The sequence below is a fragment of the Phycomyces blakesleeanus genome (genome assembly GCF_001638985.1).
Source record: "Phycomyces blakesleeanus NRRL 1555(-) unplaced genomic scaffold PHYBLscaffold_6, whole genome shotgun sequence".
NCBI classification, from domain to species: domain Eukaryota; kingdom Fungi; phylum Mucoromycota; class Mucoromycetes; order Mucorales; family Phycomycetaceae; genus Phycomyces; species Phycomyces blakesleeanus.
The window spans coordinates 1,867,344-1,891,960 of NW_017265139.1; the positions used below are offsets into that span (position 1 = coordinate 1,867,344).

Consider the following 24,617-nt stretch of genomic DNA (forward strand, 5'->3'; position numbering starts at 1 on the left):
ATATATCCAAGGAGAATTACAATGTGTAATGTAATTCTTGGCAGCTTTGTGGTTTACATTTCACTTACTATTTAAAACACCGTAAAGCTTAGAAACAATTATAAAATAGCTTATTCAGCCTTCTTGCGTAGTGTATTTGAGTTTTAGGAAATAATAATGATAATGATAACAATAATAATCTATTGGCTTCTGGTTAATGTACCGCAATTTAGTATAGTGTAGTTTCAATGAGTGATGATGAACATCATTACACGGTCATCTCTTTGAGCATTACTTATTCACTCCACGTGCAATATTTCAGTCTACAACCAAAAGCATACATTTATAAACACACATATTTACATATATATACATATATATATACACTTGTTGCAATTTATAATAATAAAAGTAAAAATCACAAAAATTAACATTTTTTTTTCTTTTTCTTCTTTCTTATTTGAGGTTGATTTCCCTTTACGCTCCGTCAATATAAGAAAACAACCTTTTTTTTTCCCCTTTCTTATTTTATTTCTTCTTCTTCTTCTTCTTTTCTTTCTCTTCTTCTTTTTTTTAGGTTTTTAACACCTCTTATACCATACTTCTTGAAAGCAGACTGATAACGAGAAGAAGAAGAAATAGGACGAAACGCACCATCTCTACTGCTTCTACTGTCTTTCTCTATCGCCCTCTCCTTCTTCCTCTCCCTTCCTCTCTTCCATACACATACGCACAGCTTAACCTTCACCCCTCTTTATATACATAAACACACACACACACACACACACACATACATATATACATACATTTATACATTTTTTTTTTTTACTTTATCAACTCATTATAACCTCACCATTACCATTTTATCATCACCAAGCTAATGAGCCATTGCACGAATGAAAAAGAACCTACTCCTGCTGGGTCTCATCACTTCAGTTTGTTTGGAAAATCCAAAGGTACCTTTATTCGGCCTCTGTTATATTTCTTTACTCTTCGTTGTTGCTATTACTATTGGCTATTAGTACCTAATGCGTGATAGACAAAAGCAAAATATGTTAAAGTAAAAAGAGGTGTACTTGAAAATCGTGTGTTTGAATATTATATACATATACAAATATACATACAGATATTTACATTTTATATTTTGTGTATATAATTTATTTATCTTATTTTATTTTATGCAGCTAAGCGAAAGATCTTTAATAAATCTGACTGGAAAAAACCAAAACCAAAGCCCCCGCAGCAACCACAGCAACATCGTACCCATCGTCATGGCTATAAATTCTTTTCTCTCTTGATGTGTTGTACGTCTGGGGATGCTTTTCAGGAGAAATCTCACCAAAAAGACACCCACGTGGTTATAGACACAACCCGCCGGGAGAGCAGTAACAACGCCACAACATCGCAAACCATCACCTACTCAACTGTCTCGGTGCGAACGAAGGACGAAGAGACGACGGCTATCGAGCCAACAGACACAAAGCAGACCGCAAACCTATCCACAGCAGACACTCAGTCCGTTCAATCTTCTGTCGTACACCCAACTCTAGAAATACCCGAAACACCAACGGACCCTCCTCCACCACCACCAATATCAACAACAGTAACAGCAACACCAACACCAGAACTTCTGAAACCCTCACCTCCACCTTCGCCCTCAACTTCGCCTTCGCCTTCACCTTCGCCTTCACCTTCATCATCACCCTCGCCAGAAACTACAACACCTATATTAGAATCATCAAATATGCTCTGGTTACTCGACCCAATTGCTCCCAAAGACAAGGGTCGCAAATGTCTTGTTTTGGATCTTGATGAAACACTTGTTCACAGTGCATTCAAAGTAATTTTTTTCTTGAAACCTTTGTTTTGCTTTATTTTTACTTTAACTTTTTGTGTGTGTTTTCTAATCCTCTTTTTTATTTTATATATTTATTATTAATATTAATATTAATATTATTAATTTTGTGAATAGGTTGTACCTCAACCAGATTTTGTGGTACCAGTCGAGATTGACCATCAGGTTCACGATGTATATGTACTCAAAAGACCAGGTGTAGACGCTTTTATGAAACGAATGGGAGAGATTTATGAAATCGTAGTCTTTACAGCCAGTCTTTCAAAGGTAGTTTTCTATTGATCAATATAAATCCAGTCTATCTTACAATTGCTTTTGAAAACATATGTATATACATATAAAAAAAGTATGCAGATCCGGTCCTTGATATTTTCGATCGGCACAACGTCGTACAGCATCGATTATTTCGTGAATCATGTTTCAATTACAAGGGCAACTATGTAAAGGTAACCCTAAACTTTCAACCAAGTCCAATCAAATCCGATCCAACCCCAAACTTCAATGTGATTATAATATGTATATTTATTCTAACTTTTATTTTATTTTGTACTTCTAGGATCTCTCTCAATTGGGACGCGACCTGAGCAAGGTCATCATTCTCGACAATTCTCCTGCTAGCTATATCTTCCACACTGCCAACGCGGTCCCTGTATCATCCTGGTTTAATGACCCTCACGACTCTGAACTCTTGGATCTCATTCCCTTTTTAGAAGACTTGGCAACCGTAGACGATGTCACCGATATTCTTGATAATACCATTCCAGGTCCATTTTCCCACCTCTGACATTTTGCACCTGATTTTATTTTGTAAAGATAGCATGCTCATCCACAAACACACATACACACATACACATACACACACACATACACAACGTAACGCAACACAACACAATACAACCTCACAACGTCCCAAAATTGCACACCAAAACACACACACACACACATATTCTTCTTTTTCGGTTCTTTTTGTTCTTTTGTATGATTTCACTGTTCTTGCAAGCATGTCCTCCTTGTTCCTCTTGTTCTTTTCATTTTTATCTATCTTTAACCGAAATTCACTTTCTTATTCCTTCAATATTTTACTACCTCCTACTGTAGCTCATTTCACTTGCTCTCCAATTCTGTTTTTATAAGCTTTTTTTTTTAAAAAAAAAAGAAGAAAAAAAAAGTTTTTTTTTGCTGTTGTTTCTGCTGCTGTTACTCTTCTTGCTTCTGCTGTTACTTGTGTTGCTGTTTTTTGTTGTTCAATCTAGCATGTAAATTCGGGAAGCGACGTCGCTGACAATCCAGTCCATACCCTTTAGAAGATTATTTCCTGTTACAGCACTACAGGCCATAATGGCCCAATGGTGACTCTTGATATCATCTAATCCAAGCGCCTTGTTTTTTTTTGGATTGTTGTTTTTGTTTTTCCTTTTTATATCAATATATACTTCTTTTGTATTGCTTTTGTTTTGGTTTGATTTTGTCTTTTTTTACACATCAAATTGCTTAAATATTATTTTTATTCTTATCTTCACTCACCATTCGAATATCTTGTTCTGAGAGCGCGCCTGCTAAATCTTGTTTGTTTGCAAAGACCAATAGGGTGGCGCCCGCCAATCTCTAATAGTAATACACGATAATGATGATGATTAATGATGAATGTTTATTTAATATTTACACGCAATGCACACTTAGTCCAATCCGAACCAAGCCAAACCAAATCGATCCGAAGAAGGTTATCAGTTATATTTACATCTACATTTATATTTATATCTTATTATAATTATTACCTCTTCTTGCAGCAGCAAGCTTAATTCCTGCTTACAATCCTGCATTCTGAGACGATCTGCAGAGTCAACAACCCAAACCAGTGCATCCGTCTGCTCAAAATAGTTTCGCCAATAAGATCTAATTGACTTTTGCCCGCCAACATCCCAAATATTGAGTTTGTATCTTTTAAATATATAAAATATATTATATCGTTTTTCTTTTGTTAGTATCATTATTTAATATTTTTGATTAATAAAAGTTTATTAACAAAACATTCAATTTGAGAATTTCAAACATCTTGCTTATTTAATTATTTTTACTATTTTCTTTGTATATATATTTGCTACTTACGCTTCATGTTCAAGTGTCTTGATGTTGAACCCAAGTGTAGGTGAAATTGTGTCAATTGGTTCACCATTAATACGCTTCAAGATGGTGGTTTTGCCTGCATTGTCAAGTCCCCTGAATCGCACAAATTAACTCATCATAACCAAATTTCTGTTTGTTGCTGGTGAAAGAAGGGATTTGGGTACTTGCAACATCAGGATTCTCATCTCTTTCTCCTTTTGTCGGTTCTTCTTTAGAATAGTAAGTAATCCCATATTTGCTGAAGAGATGTAATTTGTGCTGTTGTTATTTTTGCTTTCGTTCTCAACAAGAAGATGAACAGGAACTAAATATATTGATCTTTCATTTCCCGCATCACGTGCACGATATTTATGCAATTGTCTGGCAATGGCGTTGTCCAAAAGGCATTTATACTCTTGCCAAAAAATAAAATAACAACAAAAGTATTCCTTATTTGGAAATCACACACACGCAGAGAAATAGAGAGGTGTGTATGCGCGTCAAGTCTTTGTAACTCCCTTTTTTTTGGTATCATTTATATATATATACATGTAAAACTGTGTGTGTGTGTGAGAGGAAAGGACGGAAACGCCTACATAAGAATAATATACTAAAAGCCAAAGACAAGTATTGTGCCCTAAAAAAACAAATGAAGTACTATTGACTACAATAAATTGTATCTTACAGCCTAACAATGAGCAAACAGTCCAATCAGTTTCGGTTATTTGTGTTTCAATAATCAAAGAAGACATGATGATGCATAAAAAGACAATAAGTCACGTGAATTTGTCAAAGGAAGACACAAACACACAGACACAGAAACAGATATATAGACACAGAAACAGACACAGACACGCAGAATTTTGAACTTATTCTATACTTTCGGCGCACCATGTCTCGATCGAAAGCGGCCGAAGAGGCCTTTCTAAAACAACAGGCATCTGGATCACATGGCCCAGTCAGACAATCCAGATCCTCAGCAATCTCCAAACAAGTTCTCAAAAACAACCCAATTCCTCAAACTGTTCATAGTAGTCCTAATCTCCTGCTGCCAAACACAGCACGTGTAAAGGCAAATCAACCATTGAGAAGCACAAAGGTGTCTCAGAAGCTGGTTTTGTTCCCTCAGGCCTCTACAGAGGCTGAATCAACGATGCAAGCTACTCTTCCGATCGATGGCGATTACCATTTTGTTCCCGACCATGAACAGCAAGGTGACCATATTCCATTCGAACGTGAAGTCTGGCGTGAGCAACCACAGGGGGGTGTTCCTCTGCCGGTCGAGTGGACATTTGGATCCCGCACTGCTGCAGAACGCATGACAAAGGATGAGCGTGATCTGGCAATCCTTCCTCGGGTAGCAGCCTACTGCACAGGCGATGGATACGATCTTGACCGCTTGCGTCCCTTTCTGCGTGAACACCACCACGTCACTCCTCGACTCTACGATGAATGTCTTTATGCTGCTTACCATTTCCCACTCAGAACACTCAGACCTGGCAAAGACAATTTTTATAATATCCGAGTACGTAGCTCAGCACCAGTGCCTGCCCAGACACCTGTAGAAGAGCAGGAGATGAATTATGACGAAGACCATTATCAGCAAGATGAGAATGTACCCGAGCACGGACGCTCAGGACACTCGTACCCCGAAAACTACGATCGTAGACCTTCGGTGAGTAGTGCAGTATCTATGCCTGAACGACAATTGAGTAGCATTGAACAAAATTCCGAACCAGTTCATGCTGAACACATGGATGTAATAAAGGAAAGAGAAGAGGATGGGCAGAGTTACAATCCGGATAAGTTTGAAAATTATGGGAATGGTGATGGTGATCAAACCCCACAAGTAAAGGATGAATACCTCAATGAGCAGAACGATTACTTTTCGTCTCAACAAAAGTCGGTCTCAGCACCCGTATCTCCACTTGCGAACATGACAGATACTCCTGGTCTATCTGAACACCCCCCACAAGTACAGGTAGCTCCCAATGGACCACCAAAGAAGCCTTTTACCGGCGGAGAAATATTTATCTTCGATTATGGTGTGGTTGTGTTTTGGAACTTTCGCCGTGCCGAAGAACTCTTGACCCTTGAGGATCTGGCTCCTTTTTCAGTACGACCTTTCAGAGATAACCCGGACGAGGATATGCAGATTGAGGAAATGCACTTCCAATATGATACATCACAGTTGAAACCTCGTATCTTTAACGACATGATTACTCTCAAGACAGGAAATCATATGATAAAGTTGACCTTGTCTCATGGACTGTCTCAAAGTGCTGTTCTTGCTCGTTATGAGGATATCATGGACAAGACTATCGAAGTAAGAGAAGAAAACAAGAAATAAGAAGGTGGCTTCCTATTGGGTTCTAGATATTGTATATTGAGACCGGATTTTTTTTAATAGGATACAAAACATCTGCCTAAAGAAATGGCTCAGACTGGTCGGTTGGATAAGAACCGTACAGAAATTACAAAGATTAATGGACAGTTGTTCAACTTACGTATGAATGTAAATCTGGTGTCCAATGTGCTTGGTGAGGAAGATTTACAATTAATCCTCTGAAATACAAGGAAACTTTACTAATGATACTCTTAGACACACCCGAGATCTTTTGGTCTGAACCTGCATTACAGCCAATGTACAATGCAATTCGAGGTATGACATCCCCTTGCTCCTCCAGATGAAATATTGTACAAATAATGTGATTCCCTCCTTTCCCTCCTTTCCTAACCTACATATTATTAACTTTTTACTTTTCACAGATTACCTTGAGGTACCTCAGCGTGCTCAAATCTTGAACGACAGACTTCGAGTGATTTCAGATTTACTTTCTATGCTGAGAGACCATTTGACAAATTTTGGCGTTGAATACCAAACTTTGATTATTATCTATCTTATCATTGTTGCTGTAATTGTTGCATGTGTAAGTTATCGGTATTCTTTATTTCTGATATGTTAAATGAAAACTGGGCTAATTTTTTTCTTTCTTTTTTTAATTTAGTTTGAAATTGCCGTTAAGATCATGCAATCTATTGAGGTAGTCTAGATGATTTGCTCCAAGTTGATGACCCTCCAAGTACTCTTGTGATTTCAAGTAAAAAAAAAATGAAGAAGAAAAAGAGATCCTTCCTTCCCAACCATTTGCTTTTCTCTACCTTTTTTTTCATGCATGTTTATATTATGTGCTTACACTTGCTTATTACAAAAACTCCCACCCACTCACTCACTCACTCACCTACATACATATATATATATTATTTGATTAGATATAATAAACAAGACAAAGGGGAAAAAAGGTTGTATTTGTACAAACATTAGATTACATTTACTTAGTAAAAGAAGAACAAAGAAATAGAAGAAGAAGGGGAGACTATGATTGCCTTTGGTAGAATGCAAGACGATGATTATATAAATATTTATTTTAAGATTTGTGGGTTGCGTATGTAATTTGTTTTTGGTCTTCAAACGCTAGAATTAGTTATACTATAATAGATAGTGATAGTACTTGACATAAGTTTGAGAGAGAGAAAGAGAGAGAGAAACAAAACGAAAAAAAAAAGAAAAAGACAAGAAGAAACCAAATGCGTTCTATAAAGCTCTAAATAGGAAGCTTGCGTGTGTTGACAAGCTTGAGACCTTTGCCAAGGATGAGGGGTGCAACAAGAAGGCCAGTAAACGAGAGAAAGAGGCCAAGGAACAAGATACCATATGTAATTGCAATTTTTTTACGCGTGCGAACCTGCTTGGCTGTCCAGATTGGTGGCCGGATCTGCTTACTTGGCCTCAGCCAGAAAAGCATAAGAGAGTGGGCTGTGTTTATGTACGGAATAAGGCAGAACACAGACAGGAAGAATAGTATAAAGTGCCCGAGGACAAAATCGACTGCAAATTCACTCATTTCTACTATCTTGCATAGATATTCTCGAAGAGGCTGTGAAATGGCTATAAAGTAGTTAGTATACCATAAGGTTCTTGTATATATATTAATTTAAATAACACAAATGTCTAGAATATTAGAAGAAAAAAAGCTTACCATGCCATCCAAGCTGATAATAATGGAAAAATACAGAACATAAAGCAAGAATACAAAAATGTTAAATCATGGCACACGGAGGACATCTATTATTAAAATAAAATAAAAAGCTTAAACAACTTACCCCACGGCCGTACCACTTTCCAGTCCACCATCCACGATTGGATTCATCATGTTTGAATTCACGTGTCAAGAACATAACAGTGAACACCTTAAGAACAAATCTTTGAAGAGCCACCATAGATATAAGCCCCAAAACAATATTGAGTAACTTCCAGTCCTCAAGCAACATCAGTCCCTCGAAAATTATTATCAAATTTAACACAGACCATCCGTGCGCTAGAGCAGCCATGACCGAGCCAAACTTTACACAACAAAGACTCAGTATAGATCCAAGTGAAATAGAAACAAAGAAGAAGATGGCAAGTGCACCTGCATTCAAAAGGATGGGCGCAAAGGCTAATACTCCAATACGAATCAAACCACTGGGGCCAGTACTAGGCAGAGCACTGTCATCTGGATCAAAGCTTTTGACAAATACGTATGGAACAACGCACAGGATTGCATTGCACAGTGGAATGACAATCTCAGAAAAAAACACTGATCCGATACGGGCTCTTGGAGTGTCGCTGGTAACAATTGCATTTTCAGTCAGACGCCGCTTGTACCCCGTGATACGCGTTCTTAGCGACCTTGTTTCATTGATCCAAGAACTCTTGTGCGACTTTGAGTTTCCTCTTGAAAGCCATCGAATAAACTCTCGGTAGTCTACCAAAAAATCGATAAGTGCAAACTGGTTGGGGTTGAAGACAAACGGAGAGATAATCAAGGCAATCACGGTGAACCAAAAGTAAATCAAGTGCGGGATCCAAACGGCCAGAGATATAAAAAGCATGATGAGAAGATTGCGGGCACCAAGATACACACTCGCACCAGAGAATCGAGAATACAGCACTGAGAATGGAATACGCGAAGTAGCGAATCCTCGGCCGGTACCAATGTACTGAGCACCGCCATATACAAGATTTTCTAGAACAGAATTTGTGTAAATTTGGGTCACAAAAATCTCAAACAGAGGTGAAAGCGAGACAAAGTGCCGCCCAAGTCGAGTCAGACCACGCCAAAAGCCACGTTCTGTCAGCTCTTGGAGAAACAATGGTAAGAAAGATACAAAGAAGACGACAAAAATGGATAGAATACAACGCTTGACCCACTCAAAGATTGGAACCATATTGTAACATCCAGCGGGTATAAGTGGGGCATCAGGTGGAGCATCTGCATTGTATTCACACACCAAAAGTGTAGATCCCATTGCACCAATAAACAGTAACGCAAGCATAAACATCTGCACAGACAGAATGATAAATATGTTGTTGATATGGAATCCGGGATGAGCATAGTAGAATGTCAGAAAACGATCCAATGGGAGCTGGGTGCCGATATAATAATATTCTCGAGACAGCATTTGTTCACCCATACCCGTACCAATCTTGGTTGTAAAGTTGAGAATTGACCCAAAACCAAGATCACGGCCCTTTCCGCACTGGAAATACTCGGTGTGCTTGATTCTGCCACCACGTGTGAACGCATTCATGCCTGCGTAAATGTCTTCGTTTAAGTGAAGTCCCTTCTGTGCCTTACTGACACCTCCACGAGTTGTCATAAAAATAGCATTTAGGAAATCAGGGTGGCCATAGTGAAGTTTTCCTCCAATCTTTGCCATTATACGCTGCGTCAATGTACCAAAGGTCTGCTCTTTTCCAGCCGCCACATCACCCAATACACCGACGTTTTCTGAAAAGATATATTCTCTTGCGCCAACAATGGCTACTGGAGAGGTCTCTACGTTCTGCCATGCTGGGGAATATGGCGAGATCTCGGTTGGCTCGAGGTTCTCAAACTCACCAAGGACATTGCGGATCTTGAGGCACTCTTCTAGGTAATTATCTTGATTTGCATCAATAAGCTGGAGGAATTCGCCACGATAGAATATAATGGCGTGGTTCTGATTATCAGACTTTCCGTCTCCAAGAATTGGGTTTCCTGGTAGTCGAACACGCAGACGAGGTTCTCGTTTACCGTTCTCCAGGATTTTGGAGCGCCCATCGATCAAGACTGAGTAGTATGTTATCTCATCTCCTTCTTTCTCGGGTGGCACTTCTTCTACATATGCCACCTGTAGGTCTGGATATGATCTAAATAAAAACTCGGCATCTTCGGCCTCTTGCTTCTGGAACTTTGCATAACGCTGCATGGCAATAAGAAGCTTAAACTTTCGGCGCGAAAGACGATCTAGATCGGATTCAAGCTTTTCTTGATTGTCTTGATAACGATGAATGGTATCTGGGTTTTCCACACGGTAGAGTAGCTTGATAGCCTTTCGGTAGTTCATAAATCCAGAAATGGTACGGTACAGAGTTTGAGATCGAAGAGAAGCCCATATACGAGTACGAAGGGTATATTCAGGCTTGGAAGACTTGAACCCAATACAATAGAATGGCAGATCGTCAATCTTTGTCTTTACGGTATCCTTTTCGTTCATTCCAATTATTGAGCCCCCACTCTCTACAGAGTCAATACAGTTGGCTTCGTCTACCATGATCTTGGTGTCCATGACAAAGTTCTCCCACTCGACTGGATGAAGTTGTTTTAGGTATTCAAGCAAAGTCACTCGTGTGTTTTGGTCTTCTTCTCGGATAATTTCCCGAAGTGTTAACAAGGTCTTTTCACCATAGTGGGGCTAACACAATTAATAGTAAAGAGAAAGAGAGAAAAGAGCGATAAATAAAGATATTTGTGGTACCAATGTTAAATTTCTATACATTTTATACTTACAACAAGTACAGTAAATGTCGGCATGCACTCTACAGGCCTTGGTTGAGGCATAGGAGTTGTAAGACTCTGTGCAAAGAAATGAATTCTACGCTCAGCTTCACCATGTTGGGGGAAATATTCTGTCTTAAAGGCAGTGTCTTCTTGAGACACAAAGAAGGAGGGAGGTTTGAGTGTTCTTTGGCCATTTACAGGGTTAATTTCCTGACAGATGAAATCGGTTAGTTTAATAAACTTTCTACGAAAATGTAAAAAAAGAAATGCATATATCTATTTATATATACCTGCTGGTAAAGCATTCTCTGCACATGCTCTACAGTTATGAGATGCTCTCTGTACATAGTAATTACAATAGCATTCCAAATCTGAGAGCACAATATTTTAGGCTTGTACTGAATTTGGATATCGGAAGAAGCTAACAGTTTAACAAATATTCGTTTGGGCAGACGAGAAAAGATGTTTCTCCAGGGAGACCAGATAGAAATTCCGAGATAAAATGAACGAGCGACTGAGAATACAGTATTCCAGATAATGTACCAAAGATAGGTGTCCAAAAAATAAAGAACGAGATCCATCATAAACATGAGTGCGAGTGTGATATTGGGCATATAAGTACAAAGTAAAGTTCCCATAATCTTGTCTTGGCAATTCTCTATGCTCATTTTGCTCATAACTTTAAGAGGGTCTTTGAAAGACAGGGCCAAGAAGAAGTAGGATTCGAGCAGCTTGCAAGAGAATACAAGGATCCACAACGATATAGACATGATACGATCGATTTTCTTGAGATGCGGAAAATTTGCTGTAAATTGTCGATTGGCCAATGTGGATCGAACATTCTTTTTTGTTGATCGTACAAAGAGACGAGATGCTGGTGTGATTGCTAAGAAAAGAGTGGTTGCGATACTAATCAAAAGTTGGGCAAGAGCAACCAGTTTGGATATCCCACTCTGTCGATCGAGAAAGACACAGTAAACTGACGGACCGGCATTTATTAGAAGCAAGACAAATAGGATCATAATACGGCGGCTGATCATTTTTGTATTGGCCCAGGACATTGGCAAATAAGAGTATTCTGAAAAGGATCCTATAAGCATCAACATGACAGCAATCATACCGCCTAGAGCGACAATGGACCATTGGACAGACGATTCAAGCTTTGCTATTTCTGGGTCTGGATCAAGGTAAAGAGATGGTGCGTTGGCACTCACGTAGTACCAGAAGGATACAATGTGAATGATCCACACTCGGGTAAAGTTGATAGAGACATGCATCCATGTACGCTTCTCCTTGTAAGTCTTGCGAAAGGCCAGCTTCCAATTGGCTTCCTTGAGGTGTAACCAGCGCTCGTGAATCGGCAGGTCTCCGAGTTGTGTCTTTTCGTCGGTGAGCAATATCCGACTGAGGCATGTAGGGTGCCAGAAGAATTGATTTACATCATCGTAACCAATTATCTCGTCGTGGTCTTTTTCTCGTTTGGCATATCTGCCATTGATTAATTCGTAAGTTTGGTCACGAAAAAATCTATAAAGGGGTGTGGCAATATCGTCAACATATGTGCCTTCTGGAATATCAGGACATTCTCCGTGGCAGTAATAATCACTCGCCAGCTTGTAGAGAAAACACAGGGTTTCTGGGGTAAATCGAACAGCAGCGGCTTCTCCCCAGATGAGTAAGTACAGGCCGAGATCTCGTATCTTCTCATCGTTTGTGAGGGCTCGCATTCGAAGTTTCCAGCGTTCTTCTGCTTTTTCAAGTAATTGGGCTTCGTCTAGATCTTCCTCAACTATTCTCTTTTCGTTATTGGCTTCATCGTCGAGGATGTCCATCTGTGCTGCAAAGTACCATTTGCGGTAGTTTGCCCCTTCTCCACCGATGTAATCAGCATGTAGAGTATCGATTGCGATCTGTGGCTTTACACGCGAAGCCCGGGAATCGAGCATTGTCATTAGATGGTCAAAGATATTTCGAACACTATCATTCTGAAACCCAAACTTTCGCCCAAGATTCTGTAAGATAGCTTCAATTTCTCGTGGGGTGATTGGGATTGCGTCTTTAGGACCCCAAGCTGGGTAAGGCACGTCTTTTTTTTCTTCTCCTTCTCCTCCTTCCTCGCCTCCATAGGCCAACAAGGTATTTCTAAACGGCTTGGTATCTCCAGGTATTGGTTTATGAACCGAAGAACTACTCTCTGAGTGTGCGTTTCCTTTGTACTTTTTACTTTCTAATAAAGCCAGCATGGAGTCTGTTGATGTTCCGTAACGCATGTATCGGTTGTCTTCTCCGTTAGACATAGAGGCGAGTACGTCGATAACATATGGATTTTGTTTTTCGTGGATATTTGCTTGGATAGAGTTTGGAAATACCGGGGCAGGCTGATCTACATTATTGGCCTTAATGGGTTTCTCTTGTAGCTTTATCGCATTTTCTATTGTAGAATAATAACAATAATAAATAACAGCAATGTATATAATATATAAAAGTCTTTAATATTGAGAATGCAAACTACACGATCCAATCGACTTTGTCCGGAAATTTTTATTATCCAGACAAGATGCATTCCAGAACTGGTTGATCAGATTATGACCAGCGAGACGACATTTACCTTTTGGAAGGTCAGGAGCAGGTGGTGGGGCAACTGGGATACCTGAACTAGAGTTTTTCTTTTGAACCATACTGATTGAATGTGAATGAGTTTTTATTTTTATTTTATTTTATTGCCGTTGTCATCGTCATCGTCGTTATTGTTATTGTTATCGTTGTCGTCGTCGTCGTTGTTGTTGTTGTTGTTTTTTATTTGTTTTTGGTAAGTAAAAGTCAATCAAGTATCTGCATATATATTTTCAAAAAGAAGAAGAACTAAAAAGCAATGCTACCTTGTATAATAGGCACGTATTTCAGGGAAATCTCCATCTTTAATAGGGGCTTTTCTGTCAGTGCTGCCTTTTCGTTGTGCGTTAGTAACGTCTGAGATGTCGTCTAAAGGTGCCTTTGTACGCGACCTTTGTCGTGTTGGTTCAGCGTTGGGTGCTGTGTGCGAGTTAGACGAAGGTTTGTCTGGACCTTGGGACGACATAGTCGGTCGTCGAGCTGTTGGGTGTAGGTGGTCGAGCAAGTAGTATTAGGTGAAACTTAGATTAATAGTTGTATGAGAAGAAGAAAGGAAAAGTACGTTAAATGAAAGACACAGGGTAAAGATTAGATATATGACGTTAAGTGAAGTGAAAACAAGAAAAAGAAGAGCACCGATAGTCTAGTGAATACTTCTCTCTCCCTCTCGCTCTCTTTTTTCTCTTTTCCAAGACGGTTTGTTTTTTATTGGCATCATTTTATGTCGCTCCAAACAAATGGATGGTTGCATTTTAAAGGAGCTTTATGAAAAACATGTCTCCTTTGGAGATTCAAAAATGTTCGTTATCACAGACATCTGTCGTGTGTCTTTCTTGAGGGTATGTCGTATCTTTACAATTCAACCTTTCTCTTTACACTATTATTATCATTATTGGGATTTTCACTTGCCTGTCTTATTAGACTTCTTACAAGATCAAAGGCAGCCTAATATTGATACAGAAAACGTCTTGTTCTCTTTTTTTTCCTTGTGTATCCTATCTATCTATGTTTGTCTTTTTCATTGTTTTAAAGCCAATTTGACTGATACTGGGTTACGATAATTGTCCTCGTGTGGTTTTATATATTGCATTACATTACATATAATTTGTATTCAAAATTATATAATTAGGTTTCTCTCTAGTGTTTGTTTGGTTTTAACCTCTTGCTTAAACTTGATTATTAACACTATTTTCCGAGTAATTTTTCTTTATTTTTTTTTTTATTTTTTTCGTTGGATTTTTGTATCAAAAATAAAAATAAAATCTCCATTATTTTATAGGTGGAATATACAACTGTAAAGCACACAGATCCACAGCCTAAAATAATCTGTTGTGTTACCCACAAAATAAAAAAAAAACACACACACACACAGTGCTTATTGTTCAAATTGTGACCACTTATTTTTGACTTCTATCCCTTCTTTCCATACCACTTTACATCCCCTCATCCTATCCCTCACTCCACCCCCTCTTTTCGTGTATATATATATATAATTCTTATTTTTATTTTGGAATTTTTCTTGATGTTCTCTACATCTAATTATATATACACAGAGCTTATTAGTATTTACCTGTAATTCTTTGTTCTTTTGTGTTCTTTCTCTCTTTGATCTTCTTACTTTATAATACAATTACCAAATCCCAAGTCTCAAGCACGTGACAGCTCATGTATATAGCCTTTCAAGGTTGTCTTGTCAATAATAAAGATCATCATTGAAAAATAATAATAATCTATGTATATAAAAAAAAGCTCTTGAATCACGTGAAGGGCTCTATAGTTGACGTCACCAAAAATATGAGTCCGATCGAATAAAGCGCCCTTCAAGTCCCTGTTGCTTTAAAAGAAAACTTGTTCATTCAGCATGTTTCGATCGACAATTTCACGTTTTCAAAAGTCTGTGGGCCTGACCGCAAAGAGAGCTTATTCTGCTGGTACAGAACAGCCTGGTGTTCAAAAGGCTGCTCACAACTTGGCTGAAGAAGCTCTTGCCCAAAAGACTGGCGGTAGCTACAAGAACAAGTCAACTTTGCCCAAGGGTGACAAGAAGCCGTCAAAGGCCGGCGGTGATAAATCCGGTTTCTTAAAGCCTCTTGCTATTGGAACTGGTGCTGTTGTTGGATTTACCGGTGGTGCTCTTTTCTACTATGGTAAAGTTTTTATAACAACAACAATAAAAGTGAATTTAGACAGCTAAAGAAAAAATGAACCCCGATTTTTTTTGTATGTGTATTTGTGCTGCGGGGTACCTGGATGATTTACTTTAGGTCGTCCCTTTGAAGATGGTAGAGAAGATAGGGTAAGCAACTACTTCTCCCTGTGTATATATTGGCAGCTTCTGATCGAAAACTCATCCAATTGACAACCACTTTGTATGTGTAGTATGTAGACAAGGACCCTTTGAGTGCAGCATACCACCGTTGTGTCGATCGTTACAATGAGTTCCAAGAAGTAAGAATTGGCGAATGCGCAGTGGATACTGAAAGATTAAATTAATTGAGATGAGAGATAGCAGAAAGCAGAAAGCAGAGAGAAAAAGAGAAGAGTGGTAGAGAACGATGACTTATTCGTGTGCATGTGTGTGCAAATAGAAACTCAACAACCCCATGTGGGATAAACTTCTTCCTGATCCATTGCCTGAACCCTATCGCCGTCCTTATACTCTTGTGATCAACTTGGATGAAACTCTCATTTATTCTACCTGGGATGTAAGGATTAATTAACAGCATTTCATGTAAAGTATACATAATAATGAACCAAATATTGTGATCATTAGAAAGAGCACGGATGGCGTCACGCAAAGAGACCTGGTGTGGACTACTTTTTATCCTACCTGTCTCAATTTTATGAAATCGTGATCTTTACTTCACAGTCATCTATGGTGAGTATTGTTTATTCTGAGGATTGTGTACATATGTATACATGAACATACATGTGGCGGCTTATTAAGTATTTGTTTGTGTGTATACGTGCGTGTGTTTTTTATATAATTGCATTAGAATGCCATTCCTATTTTAGAAAAGCTGGATCCTTACCAGTATTCTATGTACCGCCTTTACCGTGAGTCGACTCGCTATGTAGATGGCCAACACATCAAGGATCTGTCACACTTGAACCGTGATTTGAGCAAGGTTATTATCATGGATTCCAACCCTTCTGCATTCTCTTTGCAGCCTGAGAACGGAATTCCTCTTAAGCCCTGGAAGGGACAGCCTGGAGACAAAGGACTTTTGGAGTTTATTCCATTCCTGGAAGGTATGCTTGTGTTTTCTTATTATCCTTACTTTAGAGAATGTGAGATGATGTTTGATTAAAGTTATTAATTTTTATTTATTTATTTATTTATTTAAAACAACAACAACAACAACAACAACAACAACAACAACAACAATGATAATGATAATGATAATGATAATGATAATTATAATTAGCTATTGCACTTACCAACCCTGATGATGTGAGACCTATTTTGAAGAGCTTTGAAGGAAAGCAGATTCCTATTGAATGGGCCAAGAGAGAGAAAGAGATGGAAATCATGCACAGAAAACAGTGGGAAGAGGAGCAGGCGTCCAAAAAGACAAAGCGTAACCTTGGATCCTTCCTCGGTACTGGCGGTGGTGTTGCTCAGGCCACTGAGGCACCTCCACCATCTTATCTGGATCAGATGAGAAAAAATATTCGTGAGACATTTGCTGCCGAACATGAGCAGATGAAGCAACAGCAAGATGAGATTATGAAGAAGGATATTGAAGCACAGAAGGAACAGATGAGAGCTATGAAGCTTACTGTTTGGGATTTGATGACCAAGGCATCTACAGTAAGTTTTATTTATTTATTTATTTATTTTATCATTAACTGAATAATTTTCGTCGTAGGGCCAACCTTTGATTCCTGCAAACAGTGAACCTACACAGCCTGAGCAGCAAGTTTAAGATGTACATTTAGGCACAAACATATTAGTTGATACACCCAAAAAAAATAATATCAAAAATAGACAATTTTTTTCTTTCACAATCCAAACTCTCACAAGCGTGAGTCTTTAGGTTATTTTATCTTGTTATTTATTATGGATCCTTTATCACTCTTATATCATATTTATAAGAAGAAGATAGATAGTGAGCAAATGAGTGAATATGAGTATGTGTGTGTAGGGTATAAAAGGCTTTTTTTTTTTTAAAAAAAAAAAAGAAACTAATAACGGGAGTAAGGAAACTTCTCATGCCAAACTGTTACCATGTCATACAAACATGGTGTTTGTGACTGACTCGCATCGACCACCCAAAACAGTGGCGATCAGTGTTTTGGTGTGCTTGTCTAACAAAGTACAGGTTGGACTTGTCGAGGGAAATAAATAGCTAATGAATAATTTGATTTATTTATTGTCTAGAACATAGTTATTGTAATTTAACTAGTCACGAAGGTTCGATCTATTCTCCAGTCCTGCTCATTCCATCTTTGTCTGTCTTTCTTTGGGTTCTCTTGGCGTAAAATGATTGTACAAGAATGAATATGACTGATTTTTTTTTTCTTTTTGGGGTGGTGGGGGGTGGTGAGATAAATTTGTTTATAAAAGAGATATCTTGGTGTAACTTATATGTATACGAGCATTCTTTGGGATTACAGACTCTAATCCCTTTAGATGGCAAGTATTGGAGAACAAAAAAAAAGATAATATATAATATGAATTGTGTTTTTTTTTTCGAAGGGATTTATTTGTGTATTTGTTTGTTTATGTGCCTTTTGTTTAATATAAAGTTGCTCCACAGTAAGGAAATGGAAATGGAAATGGAAATGGAAATGGAATGGAATGGAATGGAATAGGATGAAAGTGTATGCGAAAGTGAAAGGGAAAGTAGAAGTAAAAGTATATGTGGAGGATATAGAAGGAGAAGGATGACTGTTTTTATTAGTTGCTAAGTTACTTGGTTGCTAGGTTATATATTTATATATTTATTAGAGAGGCCAAATCATGTACTAAAAGCCAACAACAATGACAAAAACAAGGCAAACATATCACTATCTATAAAGGTATTTTTGAAAGTAAAACGACACGATAGAGGGAGGGAGAAGAAATATTATTATTATTATTATTAGCATTATTTAGCTTTTGGTTGTGGTGTTGTGGTACTATTGTTTGCTATTTGGTATTTGGTATTTGCTGTTTACTGTTGGCTGTTTGTTTGTTTATTTATTGTTGTTGTTGTTGTTGTTGTTGCTTTTGGTTAAAGTATTTGACAAAAAAAAAGAAAAACCATATCTAATCTTTTGTTTAACATGTATCGTAGCTACCAATATATAAATACACATACATATATATTTTTTTAGCTTTTAATAAGTGATTTTATTGGGTCATATTTATATCTCAATCTGGATACCACTTTAGATGTAAAAATAAAATAAAAATAAAATAATAATTCCCTGATAACAAAATACGTACATATATACATAAAAGTCTATAGAACAATGGCAAAGTTAACTGCCATGAGGATAAAGAAGAGGAAGAAGAAGGGAGGAAAAAACCGGTGAGAGGGAGGGGGAGGAGGGTATTTGGTGAGTGAGAGTGTTATTTTATTAAATATATATATGTGTATGTATTTGAATAATAAAAAACCCTTTTTTTTTATTCACTAGAATTAGAATTCTGTCTATACTTCATTCTCGGACACAAAAAGAATCAGTTAGTCGAGTGGCACGTAGTACACAACACGGACCCGACATTCCGTCCTTTTCTCTCTCTCTCTCTTTCTCTTTATTGCCTTATTGCCTTATTGCCTTATAGCTTTCTTGGTATCTCCTTTTCTCCCTCAACTCCACTCGACTACACTCCTCCTTCACTCCCCCTAATTTTCCCCTATATATATATATTTGAATGAATGGTAACTGTCGAGAATTCCGGCTTGATTTCTAAAAACAGTCAAAAGAGTAAGGTGCAATATGTGGGTGGGTTTGTGATAAAAAGGCATAGAAAGGCAGTAGATACCTTGTTCTTGTGATAATGCATCGCATTCAACCAAACCAAACCAAACCAAACCAACCCAACCCAACCCACCAGCCCACCCCTTATTTTAAATATTTTTGTACTTTTTTTGTTGGCCAATTCTATCGCTTTCTCTAAAACAGATTAGAGCTCTCAAGTAGCAGGGATGCACAACATTAAGACAAGAACCACACCTGATGACCGCATCTCGAAACACAAGAGTGCACACAATCCACGGATGAGAGACACCGATGGAATCGATCTTCAAGATATAAAAAAAAAATACAAAAATAAAAATAATATATGCACATGTCAGGTAAAGTCAGGAATAAGTTGTTGATTGACAACCTCTTTATTTCAATTTTTTTTCTTTTTTTTTTCTTTCTCGGCAGTTTTGTGCTTTAGCTACTGCAGGATTACACTTGACATTGACAATAATTATTAAGCAGCAATAGAAATAGTGATAATAAGTAAAAGCATCTTAAAATGTATTCACTTTTATATATATATTTTATATGCTTGATTGTTTGATAATCATTAATGAAATAAATGAAAAATAAATAAATAAATAAAAAGCCTTGTTGGTGATGATGTGAATTCATTTGACGATAAGGTGTTTTTAAATAACTATGGATACATATATAAAAACATGAAACGGTGGTGCTGCCGATCATAGGACCTATAAACGGGAAAGCGCGGTCAGTTGGTAACAGTCAGCCCACTCCAGTTGATTTCTGAATGAAAAACGTCTTAAAAGAGGGTAGGCAGGTCTTTTGACAACTGCGTATTTATCTGACTATATCTGGAAGGACCCAATCTTGGACATAACATTATTATAATATTTATATATATATATGTGTGTGTTTGTATATGGATATAGTGTGAGAGTGTGAGTTAGAGTGTATTTGAACTTACAATACTAATGATTTCCAGTATTGTAAATGATCTATTTCTCTCTTCATCTCTTCCTCTCTCGCTCTTTTTCCCTCTCTCTCTTTATATATACATGTATCTGTGTATTTTATTAATGTGTGCCTGTGTGCCTGTGTGCCTGTGTTTGTGTATAAATTACATTAATATTTTTATGTTACTAATATTAAATAAATATACACAGTGGTCCGTGAATTCTAAATAATAAAATAATAAAAGCCTATTATTGTTATTATGATTATTATTTACTATTGTTATTTCACTCACACTAAATGTACTTGTATTACAGCTGATATTGATAACATTTTCTCTCTTGATGGTAACTAAATAGAAAAATTGAAGATCTCTGTTTAATCAACTAAAAAAATGTATATACAATATATAATATAACGTATAAAATAGAAAATAAATAAATAAAAGTTACACGTTAAAGGGGAGCAAAGGGAACTTGCATAAAGCAAAAATTGAATAGAAATACGCTTGTTATTAACTTGAATATATATATATATATAAAGAAACAGCTAGATGAAACTGCATTCAGCGTGTGAACTTAGTCTTGAGAGCCTGCATCTTCTACCAATGAATTGGATTCACCCATATAATCTGCATTTCATGAGGATTTTATGATCTAGCGAAGTTCAACACTATCAACCAAGTATTCACCAAGCATAGAAATATAATTCAATACAGTACAGCACAGTACAGTACAGTATAATAAGCAAAAGGGTATTATTTTGTGGGGTGTGCGTATGTTTGTATGTATATATATACACATGTGTTTGTGTTTGTGTTTGTGTTAGTGGTGTAAGGTATAGTAAGTAGTATGTAATGTGTAATGTGTACAACAGACTTTTGGGTACGCCATCAAAATACTTTTTTATATTTCTATTTTGTATGTATGTATGTATGTATATGATATAAATAATATACAATATTCAAAACTTTAATTTTTGCTGTCTGTAGTTGTCGGTAATCATGTTCTGTCTGATTTGATGCCCTAAAATCATGTCCTAATGTTAGTAATCTAGGGCGCCAAAATAGAGTTCTTTCTTTCTTTATTTCTATCGTTTCTTTTAGAGAAGTACTCCGCCGCCAACTATCGCTTGAATTACCTTAAATCATCTTTATTTATCATTTTGGCTTTGTGGCTATTGAAGTTTAAAGAAGAAGAATAATAATAATAATAGAAAAAGACAGAAACCACATAAAACTCTTGGATACATATGTATTCTGATTATTATCAAAATAAATTAGGTAAAATAAATCGCACAAAAGGGTTCGGATACGTCAGCCGGTAAACCAAGAATCAGACGAGAAGCAGATATTCAAACGCAAAAGGGGTGGGGGGTGCGTGGGGGAGAGAGAGAGAGGAAGAGGGAGAGGGAGAGGGGGGGGGGACGGCTCTAACCGCTTTCAATACACGAAAGCAGCTGATTATGCCCTTGCTTTCCCGCCCCTTCGTTTCGACTTGAAAAAAAAATATTAAAAAATTTAAAAAAAAAAGAAAAACAAAACAAAAAGGCGTTTTTCACTCAAATTTTCTATCTTTCTCTTTCTCTTCCTTCGTTGTCTTGACAGCATTAAACTATATAAATAAATAAATATTTTATTTATATATATATAAAAATATATATACATATATATTTACATATATAGAAATATATATTACCATTATATATTACCATTATATATTGATATATTGATATATTAATATATATATATATACATATTAATATATTGATATAAATTTACGATAGTATTATACATTAGCACTATATTGTAATATCTTTGTACACCTTTTTATCCTAAAGAGAAACCATAAAAGAAAACATGACTGACCTGCAAAGCCCTAGCAACGGATTTAACGGTATCGAATGGGTTGATCGTTCCAGCAATCCCGTTTCTTATCCTCAGAGCTACACATCCTCATATGGATCAGGAAATTCTACAATTCTTCCAACAAACGGACCAGAGGCAATTAATCGAATTCAGACATTCTATCGTCAGCTTCCACCCATCAATGCAGAAGGTTCTTCATCCGGTAACAATTTATCACTCCAGACCAGCTCACACCAGACAGACCCAAAGGGAGCCACTGCCACTCCTCCCAGCGCAAGTACCAGATTAGATACCGAAGAAACTGAATCAAAGAAGCAAATCCTCAGTACCTACAGTAATAGTACCAACACCAATACCAACACCAATACCAACACCAATACCACTACCAATAGTAATAGCAACACGATGTCTAATGCTTCCTGGGTTCAGACTACCGGTCGTACCTCAAAAGAAACCGACATCCCACAGTCGTCGGATTTAATGTCCTTTAATACTCCAAACCAGTGTCAGCCTACACCATCACCTACCGCATCCTCAGGACAAGGCAGTCCCTTGAAAAAGACTCGCACAGCCTCTACAGCCAAAGAACTTCGCGTCGAAAGAAATACGGAAGGAAAACCACCATATTCATACGCGACATTGATCAAGTATGCAATTGAAAACAGCTCGGACAGAAAGCTGACACTGAGCGATATTTACCAGTGGGTCATTGACCATTATCCTTACTACAATTCGGCTGGATCTGGCTGGAAGGTAACTCTTGATAACTTTTTATATATATAAAAATCGCGACTAACACCAATTACTTACAATAGAACTCAATCCGTCACAACCTCTCCCTCAACAAAAGCTTTGTTCGTGTTCCACGGCCCATAAATGAACCCGGAAAAGGCTCTTATTGGACTGTTGACTATCACATCACAGATTCTGAACGCAGACCAAGGCATGCGTCTATGTCCCGAGTGCGTGGCAATCGCTCTGGAAGTGACCCATCGCCATCTCCCTACCGTCCCGAGATTTGGCTAGGCCACACCCGTCATTTCCGAGATGGTCGGTCTCTGTCTGCTGATGCCACCACTTCTCATGCTATTTCATCAACCTCAATTTCAAGCTATAACAATACTACCCCTTGTACCTGCGGTCGTCATACAGGTCCACACGTTCCCTATCATCACCACTATCATCACCACCCACTCCCACACGCTCGCTCGTCAATGCAGATCATGTCGCGTAGTCAAAGTAATCCCTACATGCAGAGTGGGCTCGCCAACAGTCACTATGGTCACCAATCAGGCGAAGTAGCTACTACCACTACTACTAATAATACTACTACCAGTGGTAGTACTGCTGCTGCTGCTGCCGCTGCTACTGTCGCTGCTACTGCTACTGCTACTCTTCCGGTCCACAACTACAATGTCTATGGCGTGGAGGGAATTCAAAATCAACACAATCACTCTTATTACAATAGCAATACTTACACCCAGCAGCAGCAGCAACACGCTTCCCACTCTCACCATAGCCACTTAAGCAGATCAAACTTATCTTTAGCCACTATTGGATCCACCGGTAGCTCATCTTACTCTGCCCCCACAAGTTCATACGACAAGACAGTTTACCCCAACTACCAAACAAATGTATGCGAAGAGACTAGCATTCTGGGAAACCCAAAGTCTTTGACGGGCTACCAGTATTCTTCAACAGTGGCAAGAGTTCCGCATCCCCCATCCTTGGGTTCCCGTCTCTCTACTTGGCAACAGGTCAAGACTGAAACGCCTGCTTCCGCTGGGCAGTCACCTTCACCCTCCATTTCTTCACCAGTGCCAACCCAGTCTATCAACCCAGTAACTCAAGAAGACGTAGTGATCTCAAATTGCAATTCATCTCAAACCGCACCCGAGAATCAAATGAATATAGAAAACCAAGTACCTAATAGTAGCTATCGAAAACTAGCCAGCCCAAATACTTCATCCTCTTCATCTTCATATCTGCCCTACGAAACATCTCAGGAACACCAGCATCACCAACATCACCAACAAATGGCCTCCAATACTTCTTCGCCTGGTTATGGCTTGAGATCTCCTGAACCAAATACAATGATTTCCAACCCATCAAATCCCTCATTCTGTTACGAGTCTCATGGATCAAATTCACAAATTTCTTCTGCTTCTGCTTCTGCTTCTGCCGCTGTTGGTGCTTCTGCTTCTTCTGCTTCTTCTTCTATCTCTGCCTCTGCACGCTCTATTTCAGGTCGCAAAAGACCCAATAGAAACCCATCAAGTACTCTTCATCATACGCATACAATTCCGGTGGGTTCTCCTGCAATGAACCACAAGGAAAGCTTTGAATGGGATGTTTCACTGTAGAATCAAATAGCAGTTATTTGTGTGTGTGTGTGTGTGTATCACCACCCACAACATGCCCTTTTTTGTTCACTCCCTCTATCTATCTTTCTCTTTTT

The 24,617-nt window shown here is 38.0% G+C and overlaps 7 protein-coding genes across 7 annotated transcripts; 5 read left to right on the top strand and 2 right to left on the bottom strand.

The window, feature by feature from the left end:
- Nucleotides 1–1,723: 1,723 nt before the first annotated feature.
- Nucleotides 1,724–2,618, top strand: PHYBLDRAFT_154953 (hypothetical protein; the record flags this gene model as incomplete). Its single annotated transcript, XM_018433367.1, has 4 exons — nucleotides 1,724–1,819; nucleotides 1,952–2,101; nucleotides 2,182–2,280; nucleotides 2,391–2,618. The coding sequence occupies 4 exons, from the start codon at nucleotides 1,724–1,726 to the stop codon at nucleotides 2,616–2,618; spliced, it is 573 nt and encodes a 190-aa protein (XP_018294360.1).
- A 321-nt stretch (nucleotides 2,619–2,939) lies between these two features.
- On the bottom strand, nucleotides 2,940–4,224 carry PHYBLDRAFT_35933 (hypothetical protein). Its single transcript, XM_018440065.1, has 5 exons — nucleotides 4,127–4,224; nucleotides 3,941–4,051; nucleotides 3,610–3,772; nucleotides 3,359–3,439; nucleotides 2,940–3,213 (listed from the first exon to the last, which is right to left on the bottom strand). The coding sequence occupies exons 1-5, from the start codon at nucleotides 4,189–4,191 to the stop codon at nucleotides 3,079–3,081; spliced, it is 555 nt and encodes a 184-aa protein (XP_018294361.1). The 5' UTR covers nucleotides 4,192–4,224; the 3' UTR covers nucleotides 2,940–3,078.
- A 605-nt stretch (nucleotides 4,225–4,829) lies between these two features.
- PHYBLDRAFT_186235 (hypothetical protein) lies at nucleotides 4,830–7,083 on the top strand (the record flags this gene model as incomplete). The annotated part of the gene is made up of 5 exons (XM_018439206.1): nucleotides 4,830–6,263; nucleotides 6,348–6,477; nucleotides 6,540–6,599; nucleotides 6,707–6,867; nucleotides 6,946–7,083. 5 exons carry the CDS (start codon nucleotides 4,830–4,832, stop codon nucleotides 6,988–6,990), a joined length of 1,830 nt encoding a protein of 609 aa, XP_018294362.1. The 3' UTR covers nucleotides 6,991–7,083.
- Nucleotides 7,084–7,542: 459 nt separating this feature from the next.
- PHYBLDRAFT_154955 (beta 1,3 glucan synthase) lies at nucleotides 7,543–13,481 on the bottom strand (the record flags this gene model as incomplete). The annotated part of the gene is made up of 6 exons (XM_018433368.1): nucleotides 7,543–7,886; nucleotides 7,978–7,990; nucleotides 8,102–10,717; nucleotides 10,813–11,013; nucleotides 11,094–12,874; nucleotides 13,412–13,481. The coding sequence occupies 6 exons, from the start codon at nucleotides 13,479–13,481 to the stop codon at nucleotides 7,543–7,545; spliced, it is 5,025 nt and encodes a 1,674-aa protein (XP_018294363.1).
- Nucleotides 13,482–16,007: 2,526 nt separating this feature from the next.
- PHYBLDRAFT_98765 (hypothetical protein) lies at nucleotides 16,008–17,182 on the top strand (the record flags this gene model as incomplete). Its single annotated transcript, XM_018444072.1, has 4 exons — nucleotides 16,008–16,121; nucleotides 16,190–16,294; nucleotides 16,413–16,668; nucleotides 16,845–17,182. Coding segments are annotated over 4 exons (813 nt in total), but the record flags the coding sequence as incomplete, so codon positions are not given.
- A 478-nt stretch (nucleotides 17,183–17,660) lies between these two features.
- PHYBLDRAFT_59860 (hypothetical protein) lies at nucleotides 17,661–19,845 on the top strand (the record flags this gene model as incomplete). The annotated part of the gene is made up of 7 exons (XM_018440571.1): nucleotides 17,661–17,735; nucleotides 18,169–18,178; nucleotides 18,371–18,453; nucleotides 18,739–18,798; nucleotides 18,873–18,935; nucleotides 19,539–19,706; nucleotides 19,783–19,845. 7 exons carry the CDS (start codon nucleotides 17,661–17,663, stop codon nucleotides 19,843–19,845), a joined length of 522 nt encoding a protein of 173 aa, XP_018294365.1.
- A 2,929-nt stretch (nucleotides 19,846–22,774) lies between these two features.
- Nucleotides 22,775–23,070, top strand: PHYBLDRAFT_95047 (fork head transcription factor; the record flags this gene model as incomplete). The annotated part of the gene is made up of 2 exons (XM_018443876.1): nucleotides 22,775–22,912; nucleotides 22,975–23,070. Coding segments are annotated over 2 exons (234 nt in total), but the record flags the coding sequence as incomplete, so codon positions are not given.
- Nucleotides 23,071–24,617: the final 1,547 nt, after the last annotated feature.